Source organism: Protopterus annectens, chromosome 5.part1 (genome assembly GCF_019279795.1).
Source record: "Protopterus annectens isolate FY-2018-M chromosome 5.part1, PAN1.0, whole genome shotgun sequence".
Classification (NCBI taxonomy): Eukaryota; Metazoa; Chordata; order Ceratodontiformes; family Protopteridae; genus Protopterus; species Protopterus annectens.
This window is the reverse complement of record NC_056736.1, coordinates 106459008-106470360: the sequence shown is the minus strand read 5'-3', so window position 1 is coordinate 106470360 and position 11353 is coordinate 106459008. Positions and strand designations below refer to the sequence as shown.

At 42.4% G+C, this 11353-nt stretch overlaps 1 protein-coding gene across 4 annotated transcripts in view; it reads right to left on the bottom strand.

Annotated features, from left to right (window-relative positions):
* RBM26 (RNA binding motif protein 26) overlaps nt 1–11353 on the bottom strand; it is a 1920204-nt gene that overhangs the window by 795600 nt on the left and 1113251 nt on the right. For 2 of the 4 annotated variants that reach the window (XM_044072914.1, XM_044072915.1), the window contains exons 13-14: nt 8365–8493; nt 8147–8224 (exon numbers count right to left, since the gene is read on the bottom strand). In XM_044072914.1, coding sequence (XP_043928849.1) covers nt 8147–8224; nt 8365–8493 — 207 coding nt within the window. The remainder of the gene's footprint in view (nt 1–8146; nt 8225–8364; nt 8494–11353) is intronic. The other 2 variants (XM_044072916.1, XM_044072917.1) reach the window with 1 other exon arrangement.

The following is an 11353-nucleotide window of genomic DNA, read 5'->3' as shown; positions in this document are numbered from 1 at the left end:
GTACCAGTGTTGGCGAGGCCAGTCTGGAGCTATCAGTATCATTTTTGTTTTTTCTTGACTTTTAGTAAGACCTTGGAGAGCAGAGGCAGAGGAGGAAAGGCATAGACTGATAGGTTTTTCCAGCTGAAGGACAAAGCATCCACTTTCCAAGCTTTTTTGTGATGAATTCTTGTGTAGAATTTGTCCAACTGATAATTCTGGGGTGAGGCAAAAAGATACATGTCTGGGCTCCCCCATTTGCGTGTCAACATGCTGAAGATTTGTGTATCCAGTTTCCATTTGTATGGGTCCATAAGATTTCTGCTTAGTGCGTCTGCCAGAGTATTTTGCTTTCCTCTCAGGAATTGAGCTTGTAGATGTATTTGGTAAGTCAACGCAGTGTTCCACAATGCCATGGCTAGTCTGCAAAGGGGGTAGGAGTGGGTACCCCCCTGCTTGTTTATGTACCACAGGACTGTGGTGTTGTCTGTCTTTATCAGTAGTTGTCCTGGATGAAGATAGTCCTTGAAGGCTGTCAGAGCATTCTGTATAGCTAGCATTTTTTTCTGGTAGACATGTAGGTGCATTTGATTTGGGCTCCATTGGCCCTGAATGCATCTTCCTGACAGATGCCCCCCCCCAGCATAATCTGATGTGTCTGTAGTCAGGATTTGGGTGGCAGGGGGTGGAGTGAATGACGGTCCCTTGTTTGGGTGGCAGGCCTCTGCCCACCATAAGAACTCTAGCTGCAGGCAAGGAATGATAGGAATCATGGTTTCCAGACTGTGACAATGTTGACTCCATAAGCTTTTTAGGTACCACTGAAGTTTCCTCATATGCATTCTTGCATATGGAATTATTAGGATGCAGGAGGCCATGAACCACAAGGCCTGCAGAATTTGTCTTGCAGACAGCCACCTGTTTGAAGTAAGTCATCAATTGAATTTATTTTTCTGGCGTAAGCTAGGTCATCTGGGCAGTTGCATTCAAGCTTGCACCCAGGAATGTAATTATTTGAGAGGGTACCAGTTGTGATTTCTTTTCGTTTATAGTGTACCCTAGACAAGTTAGAAGTCTTTTTTACAAACGCCAGATGTTTTAGAAATATGTCCTTGTTTTCTGCCTGAATTAGACAATCGTCCGGGTAAGGATAAATTTTAATGTTTCTTTGTCTGCAAAATGCAATTACTGGTGCCAGGCACTTTGTGAAGACCCTGGGTGCAGTAGATAAACCAAAGGGCAGTGCAGAGAACTGGTAATGCAAATAGCCTGCTTTGAAGCGGAGGAATTTTCTGCAAGATTCCCTGATTGGGATATGCAGGTAAGCCTCCTTTAAGTCTAGAGTTACCAACCAGGCATCCTTGCCTAGCATAGGCAGTAACTGTTGTATAAGTCAGCATCTTGAATTTTGGAATGTCCAGAAATGTATTTAGAATGGATAGGTCCAGAATTGGATGCCATGATTTTGTCTTTTCTGGGTACCAGGAAAAGACTTGAATAAAAACCTTGCCCCTTTTCCTTTTCTGGTACTGGTTAAATAGCCCCCATATTCATGAGGGACATAACTTGTTTCTGGGCCTCTGCCCACTGATTTGGAGGCAAACCTGGCCATCCGTTTGGGATTGGCAACATGTAGAAATGAAATCTGTATCCCTGGGATACTATACTTAAAACCCACTTGTCCTGGGTAATCAGTTGCCGGTTTCGTGCATGAAGTGCCAGTTTTCCCCCCAAAGGGGTTGCCAAAAGATAAGTGCTTGGTGACTGCAGTGGAAAGTCATTGAGACTGTTTAACGTAGGAAGGTGCCTTGTTACATCCAGATTATAGGTGGAGGCACCCCATTGTTTTGTTCTATAAGTTCCTTGTGACTGAAACCTACAGCCTTTGGAATGTCTGGGTTTGACCTGAGCGGCTCTGATGGGCACTGGAAAGGACCAGTTCTTAGTAGGCCAATGCCTACTGAACCTGGGTGGCTGCACTTGTAAGAAATATTTTACAGTTTGCATAGATTTAACTTTATCTTCCATCTTTTTCAAAACTACTTCTGCATTATTGCCAAATAGACTGTCCTGTTGTAAAGGAGCATCCAACAATTTTGCTTTAACATGATCAGGCAGATTTTGCTCCTTGAGCCAAGCATGCTTTCCTATCATAGATCCAGTTACAGCAGCCCTGCAAGAGGCCTCCAAGTAATCAAAATCACATTGCAAAGTATGCTTTCCAACTTGTTCAACTGAATGCACTAAATCCTGCAACTCTATTTTCCACACAGTCAGAAATCAACATCATTTTCTGTTTAAGTAAGCCCATGACATGCTGCTGACATTTAAGCATATGAAACTGACAATTTAAAGCCCTGACTGTCAAGCTTGCAGACGTGTAAACCTTCGTACCCCATCTATCCAGCATCCTGGAATATCTATCAGAATGGGTAGGATTTTTAGCAGTAGAAGTCTTAACGCCCTTGGGACCCTGAAAAATGGTTTCAGGGTCAGCAGTAGGGTTTTTAAAAAGGAATTTGTGGGAGTCAGGAACCCTGTAATATCTGTCTGGCTTACTAGGAGCTGGAGGCAGGGAATCAGGAGCCATGCTGGATTCTGAGAAAACATCATCAACAATGCCTAGAACAGGAGGTATAGCCAAAGGCCTATGCTGAGAAAAAAGAAGGAAATCCCTAAGCCTCTTTTTAGATTCTGTGAAATCCTGACTCTCCCAGTGAAAGTGTTCCCTTAGGGTATGCAAAGTTTCTCCAAAAGAAAAATCCTCGGAAGGAGAAGCAGAAGGGATGGAATCTTCTGCATCAGAGTCCTCATAAGGTGGAATAGATAATTCCTGATCAGAAGAGGAATCAGAAGAAATAGAAACCTGATCTGATGATTCATAGTCAGTGCCTTGCCTAGGCCTCTTAGCAGGAAGGGGGTTGGGTCCCCCTGATCACAGTAATTAAATCCTCAGCCATTTTGATAACTTGTTTTTTTAGACATAGGGGCCTGCACGTGGCCCAAGCGTAGTTTTTTTAGACATAGAAGTTGATTTTGGCCTTAGTTTTGAAGATGGCGTCGGTTTAATATACAAATCTTCAGGCCTGAAGACACCCTCAGAAGTCGGTGTCGGCTCTGGACCCATCTAAGGTACAGACATCTGCGGGTTCAATACTTAGCGTCTTGCGGCATACCGGGCTCCGAATGTGTCTCAGTAGAGGCCTGCGAATCAAAAGTAGCAAGCATCAGGGGCTGCAAAAGCACCTCACTGAGTACCGGCAAACCGGTGCCTGGCTTAGGAGAAGCTTAGTCATCAGTTTTGGACCTCGACAGTCTGTCTCTGTCTTTTTCTTTGCGTTTTTTTAGGTATTCCGGTAGTCGGAATGCTAACCGACGACATTTCTGGACAGTTAAATCTTGAGCCAAAATATTTTGATGCAAAAATATACTGACGCTTAATAGTGCATTGATTAAATTTAGCACAAAACCGACAGCAAGGCACGTTGTGGTCAGGGCCTAGGCAAGGAATACAGTACAAATGAAAATCCTTATGAGGTATTTGCTTCCCACAAGTAATACAATTATTAACTTTTACTGACATTGGTAAGGAGCAAGAAAAAGTTTCCCCAACGGGGTACTTAGCTTTTGAAGACTTCGGTTCTGAAACTCGAAAATGAAAATTTCAGGAGTCTACCGACTGGCACTTGCGAACGGCTTCTGCTTCGGGCACCGCATGGCACGAAAGACTGATGAAAATGGTGTCGGCTGTATGTTTTATACCCCTGACGACCTGACATCATGGAAGAAGGGACAGCAACCAACGCAGGACCCAAGACTTTGTTAATCAGTCCAACTGAGGGCAACCTGCCAGCAGATTATCCAAATGTAATGACTGTAACAGTGAAACACGAAGAACATCAAGCTTCCTGGGAGGCATGTGTGAAGGACGACTAAGAAATTGCTTGACCTCAAATCTATAAGGAAAGTCAAAGGCAGACAAGCAGAAATAGCTGACAAGATTTTCTGGTAGTGGGTTTCCTGGCCTCCTACAAGACCTGAAGCACATCTTCAGAAAAAAGGTGCCTAAAAGGGATCAAAACCCTATCACCCACAATGTCATTTGAAGAGTGGATAGGTGTGGTTGGATGCGAGATCCCTTGTCTTGTGCGAGTAGGTCCACCTTGTGAGGCAATTTGTGATTATTGCCCTTGGCTAAATGCAGAAGAAAAGGGAACCACTGCTATCTGGGCCAAAAGGGAGTCACCGACAAAATTTTGGGAGCATCCTATACTGTCTTGAACAGGACCCTTGGTATGAGAGGAAGGGGTGAGGAAGGCATAAAGAAACACCCCCTTCAAAAAATTGAGAAGGCATCCACCCTTCCAGGCCAGAGAACATGAAACTCGGGTACAAAAGAGAGGAAGTTGTCTGTTCAGATATGTGGCAAAAATATCTACCTGAGGAGTACCCCACTGGTAGACAATGTCCAGAAATGCATCTCTATGAAGATCTACTCACGGGTCTGTGTTATAAACTCAGAGAATCTGCCACGATGTTCTAATTTGCGGGAATGTAAACTGCCTGAACGGTCACCTGAAACTGGAGAGCTGGATCCCAAACCTAAAGAGCTAGTCTAGAGAGGAGATTAGCTCTTGCCGCCGCCCCCCCCCCCCCCTTGCAGATATAGCACATCACTGTGGTATTGTCTGTGAAGACTTTGAGGGGCCCTGGAAGGAAAAGAGAATGAAAATCCTGAAGAGACAGAACAGTTCTCATCTCAAATACTGATATGGTCTTTCTTTTATCGAAAATACCCAAGTCTCTGCACTTTCAGAGGACTGAAGGTGCCCCTCCCCATCCCTTGTTGGAAGCATCTGTAAAGAGTTCCTTAGAGAGAACTAGAGGCTGAAATGGAAACCCTGGAACCCTGGGTTGAAGAACAACTGATGAATCCACTGCTGTAGTTCCAGCTTCAGACATGGGAGAAGGGGGATTGGAAAACCCAACGGATGAGAATGTCAAAGCCAGACTGACTTTAGGAACCGGTTGAACTTTCTATATAAAGCTTGGCCACAGGAAGCATAAGAATGGTGGAAGCAGTGTATTGCAGAGCCCTTAGAAAAGGGGAAGAAGGGATCAAAAGAAAGCAAGAGTTAAAGCCTTGGGAAGAGGCTGAGTCGCCAGCATTAAAACATTTTACAACCTGCACCATAGAAAAGACATGACCATGAGGAGTCAGTAAATGATTTTTGAAAATTTACTATAAACCCTAGGCTCTGCAGGAGGCAAATAGAAAGTGAAGATACTGAATTAAAATCTCTGGAGTACAGGTCTAAATGAGAAGGTCATCCAGGTAAGGAAAGACATGGATTCCCCTCAATCTACAAAAAGCAATCACAGGAGCTTGGCACTGGGTGAAGAACCTTGGGGCAGTAAAGAGGCCAAAGGGCAAAGCAGAGAATTGAAAATGGAAGGAAGCAACAGAGAAATGTGAAAACTTCCTAAAAAGGGGATGAAAACAGATATGGAGATGGGCCTCCTTGAGATCCAAGGAAACTAGTAAAGCCTGAGGAAAAGGAGGAGGAAACAATGTTTGAAAGGACAGCATCCGTAAAGAAGGAACCTTTGGAAAAGGTGTTTGGCTAAGAGAGATCCAAAATGGATCTCCAGGTGCCTTCTTTCCTGGGGACCAAAAACAATCTAAAGTAAAATGGGGGGGATTCCAAACCATACAATACCCCCCCGGGAAAATTATTGTTAGAACCCAAGAATCTTGAGTAATCTTTAAGCAGGAAGGGAGAGGGAAAGATGAAGACAGAGAGAGGGAGAAGAATGTGACTGAGATGAGAGGGACGAGGACAGTCAGACAGCACCTGGCGTGTCTGGAAAATGAGGCTTCTGAGCTGAAGGAGTTTGGAGTAGACTTAGCAGGAGAAGCCCTTCTACCACTCTTCTTACTTCTTGGGGGAGGGCGAGATGGTCTGCAGACAAAAGCAAGTTTACTAAGTTAATTTTTTTGAAACTTGGGAACAGGTGAAACAAAAATATGCTTCAAATTCTGTAAAGCCTTAGCCTTTTCCTGAGGGGACTTAAACAGCTCAGCAACACCAAAAAGATGTTTGCCATCTAGAGGAGCTTCCGTCAGCTTAGCCTTAATATTGTCATGCAAAGGCTGGAATCGAATCCAGGAATAGCTCCTCAACAAAGAATCAAATGCAGCTGCTCTAGACAAGGCATCAGCGGCATCACAGCTGCATTTATTAGTAAGGCAAGCAACCTAACATGATGTCGCTGGTAAACAGAAAGCTGAAGTCTTCCCCTCAGAATCAGGAAGAACTGTAGTAACCTGACAAGCTAAAATATATCTGGTCATGAGGGTCTGGTTTACAGCTCTAAAGTTCAAGGTAGCAGATGTATGCACTTTCATACTCAACCTTGCCATAGTTCTGCTGTCCTGGTCAGAGGGAAGCAGCTTTGTAGAAGGCAAAAGCTTAGATGACTTATCCAAAGCAACAGAAAGTTAAACAGAGGGGCATCTATAAAGGAATTTGCAATCCTCAGGCACTTTATAAAGCCTATAATTTTTTTTAGGAGCAGGGAGCCAGGATCCTGAGAAGCTGTAGAAAAAGCATCCAATATGGCAGCAAGAACAGGAGAGACAGCAGAGAGTGTAGGAGACTCCAGTTGAAGAAGCTCATAGCACCTCTTCTGGACATCAGAGATCTCAGCACAATCACACAAAAAAAAAACCTCTCATATATGGGAGATTGTATCACCAAAAGAAGTCTCCTCAAAAGGAGAATCAGGATCAACATTCCTCCTCCTCAGAGCCATAATCCAAAGGAGAGGGAATCTGAAAAGAATAGGTCAAGGATTCTTCATCAGAATTTACATCCTTATCAGAGGAAACCTGCTTCCTAGGCCTCGTAAGATGGGTAGAAGACCAAGGAACTGAGACCCTCCCTGAGGAAGCTTCAAAAAGCCATAAGGGCATTAAACAAACCTTATGTGAAATTATGCCATTCACTTTGAGAATTTTTGGGAGCAGGAGTAAGGTGTTTAGCTTTCTGCTTTTCTTTCAAGGGGATGCCAGTCCTAAACATCTTAGTGGCTTGGACCCCTGACGACACTCTATAAGCACAGTAGGAATCTATTCTCCGATCAAGATTTGAAGAACACCCCTAGGCCCTTTGGAAATAAATCTGCCACAGTTCCCCTTGAAAATCTGAAGCAGACGTCTGCAAGGCCTCCAGGACATGCAAGAAACAGGATCCATGCCTGCCTCTGAAAAGGTCTCAGTAGAGGAATCAGACTGAAAAACAGACTGTTCTACAGGCTTTCACTAACCTCGAGAGAGACATCCAGCAGTGGTGGTACACCTGAAGAGTCCAACTGAGCTTTCTTGGTGGTCTTCTTCGCAGATGGCCGACCCTTGGACTGGAAGATTCCTCCATAGTACCCTTAGCCAACAATTTAAGACGCTGGCTTTCCAAGTAGATTGCTAAAGAGAAAGATGACTACGCAAGTTTTCTGTAACAAATGCATGACAAATGGGACAAGACATAGTCGTGAGAAGCACCTAAGCAAAACAAACCTTGTTCGTGATGATCCTTATGGGGAATTTGTCTTCCACACAGGCAATTCCCCTTTCTGGATGAAGTGACACTAACAGCCATAAAATAAAAGGCGGTTAAGAAGAAAAACACAACGAGGCACTTATCTGAAAAGCAGCTTGGTAACCAGCAGAAGAACGAGCTTTCAGACAGACGATTGAAGACGGCATTTGGGTTGGCAGCAAAGAAGTTCTTAGGAAGGTATGTCCGCATGTCACCTTTATGCCTTACTCCATATTTGGGAAGCATACGTGTGACATACTGTGTCCCAATTACAACCTGAAAGCTATGGTATACTGGCTGGAAGTGAGGCTGCCCTTGGCAAGGGACCCCTATTGTAAAGAATATTGCAACAGTGATACAGAATGACATCATAAGAGAGAGGAGAAATTTCAGAACTGTTACTAGTACTATAGTACTCTTGTACAGTATATAACAGCATCACTGCACGCTTCAAAATGAGTGACTTTTTAGAAGAAAATGTATTTTGTTCTTTGTCCTTTACTGCAAACATGTATAAATCAAAAAACTACTGAAAATAGTACAAAAAAAGTTTACAAATGTTTGCATACCTTCTCAGTTGTTACTGTAGCTGGTGCTGGTGCTGATGCAAAGCCCAATCTTTCCTTCACAGATACCTTATCTGAATTCTAGAACAATCATGAAAAAAACATTTTGCTACAGACAAAATCTAATGCAACAGAAGTAAACAAACTATTTTAACAAAATAATGCAAGAATGTCAAGCTTGTCATTTCACTTTTTAGATTAATTCAAAGATTTATAATTACCGAAGCTGCATCAATCTTTGTGCCTTGAGCTTCTGCTGGTTCAACAACGCTTCCAGGAACAGGTCCTAACCGATCTTTGACAGATTGCTTCACTGTTGCTAAATTAGTTTGCTGTGCTGTTTGTGACACCTACATAAAAGTAATTACACAATTATACAACACTAACACGTTAACATTTTAACAAATACATACTAACTGGTCAAAGCAGTCAGCATGCTCAATGTAAATCCAGTATTACTGTTAAAAAATCTGTCTACCTGTGGCTGACAACCTTTCACCTTCCTCAAAGGTAAGACTTGTTTAAAAAATAAAACAGCAAAAAGAAACTGTCTGAAGAAATAGCATACACACATGTAAGTAAGCTCTTTTGTCTTGTGTGTCCATTACTCCTTCAGCTGCATTTTCTTCTTTTGCTATCAATACCAGTGTACACCTTAAACAGCCAATCCTATGTCTAAACTGCTTTCAATGTAGTCTATTAATGCAAAATATTACACTGAAAGCAGTTTACACATCAGGAGTGAATATTTTACATGTACGTCAAGGAACACTCACTACTTCAAATGCTGTTACCTAAACTACTTTTCATGCAATAAATACCTAGTCATTTCAGATCCTCAAAATAGTACAAAAAGCAAGAATTAGCTGCAATTCAGCGATGTACCTTGCAAGTGCCAGCATGTACATGCATCATGCACTCAAAGCACATGACAGAGAAATCAGAAGTAGAACAAAACTGAAGTTCCCACGTATACGCATTACTTAAAAAACGAAATACTTATTTTTAATGTAACACTGCAAAATAGTAGCAATCCACTACTGTGTGTGGATGACACTGGACTTGGCCATAGTTGTTTGATCACAAGATGAAACTGGAACGAAGAAACAAAGCCAGCTGTGTTGCTGTTGGGCAAAAGTAGTGAGAGAAACCACACTACGCTGGACACAATCAATGAAACTTGACAAGTCAACTAACAGACTCACAGCAAGAACATCTGGGTGAGATATGACATAAAAACATTAGAAGTGTTTTGGAAGGTCAAAGCCTTGCATGTTTTTGGACTAAGAAGAGTTGAAGTAGTGAGAACCAAGCTTGCCTGGCCAACAGGGAGTTATGAGAATCAACAATCACCTTGGTTGACTCTGAAGAGTTTTTTGACCTTTAAGATGAATTTCTTCTTCATTACAGGAAATTAAATGAAGAGAAATAAAGATAATTTTGACACAGGCTGGCAAATGCTTTCTTTGCTTCACCTCTTAGAAGAATTAGTGAAAAGCAGTTGGGACACTTGTGCTGGTGGGGGAGGAAAAAAGTTCATATACTGGTGATCCGCAAAGACTATAAAGAATTTCTCAGTCAGGGAATGAATGAGAAACCAGTGTGGGGGCATATGGAAACAGTGTCTCAATCTGTCTCTTAGTGATTCTGTCTCCCACAGAAAGTGAATTCACTTTTATACACAAATAGCCTTGTGACACAAACGGTAAATGAAAGTCATGCATTTACAAGTGTTACATAAAAAAAAAAAAAAAAAAAAAAATCAGGCACGTACTATGAATACTCATTCACTGACAAAACCAAGTTGACATATCATGGATGGTCTGCACTAGAAACCTTCCTAGGCTGCAAACTCTTCCCCTGTATCCATAATGGATTGCATGGCCACTTCTTCAGATCTCCTAAAGTCATATTAGCTAGCAGCACACTATTAGTTGTTACTAAACCTTTTCTCCCCATTTGTACATGGTGGTGGTGGCGTCACATCAACACTGTGACCAAATTATGCAGCAAACTATCATCCCCTGAAATCCCTATAGGTAGTGCAACATACTATCAACCCCAAAAATGCCACCAGATCTCCCCTCATAAAGGGAGGGTGATGAAAGATGTGCATGTCAACAGAGATGCATTTGATCATTATGATCTAGCATTATGCAAGTACATGACTTCAGTATCAGAAATGAGCAGCTGCATTTGTACTGACCAAAAGGACAGAGTCCCCAGGTTTCCCTCTCGGGTGATACCTCAAGGGAACACACCCCGTCAAAATGATGGTCTTGAAAAAAGACTGAGCTCAAGAGATCACATCCAGGATGTACTATATGGTGAAAGTATTATACAAACAAGCATAGCTGGGGTGCACAAATATTATCCACTAATGCACTCCAGAAAAAAAAAAGCCTGTGAGGTAGCCATTGGGCTAGATAGCGCATGAATGGCAATCTTGTTAGACTTCTCACAGCAAAATGAAATGCAACTGGGCAACCACCTAGAAAATGCAACTTTTAGTACCTCTAATCCCAGCTCCTATTGTCATAATGTATGAACAGAAGGAGGTATTTTGTGGTCAATATAATTCTGTCCAGATAAAGACAAAGCTGCATGTAGATATTCAGTGAAGCTGAAAGGCAGATTTACAGATCGACTTAGGTTGTTTTTTGTGGATACTTTAGGAAGGAATGGTTTAAGTGAAAGGACACCTTTACTCCTTGTGAAAAAACTAATTCTTTATCTAAAATTGAAGGTCATCCAGCTTGACCACCCTCAGTTGTCAGCCTAATAGCACTTGGCACACTCTGGCAGTGTAACAACTGCCTGAGGAGCAGACTATGAATTACTGCTTAGCTTGCTGCTACCTATTTGTGACAGATGCCAGTACGTTGACAAATTAGAGGCCTCTGTCTCACAACCAACCTGTGAGTAACACACACCACCCCTGCATTCCACACAGAGTAAACCATCTTATACACTTCTAAAAGATCACTACTTAAGCCTGCAGACCTAGAAAATCTACGGTTCAGTTTAAATCAAACACTATGACATTACCTAGTACTGGGAATGTGAAGGGTCGCCAGGTAGTAAACTACTCTAAATTTAGTGCACCTAGACAGCTTTTGAGCAGAAGTGTATTACTGATTGATAACCACATTTTCAGACATACTGACAGCAAGTTGCCTCTCATGAGCCAACATCTCAGACATATCAAGA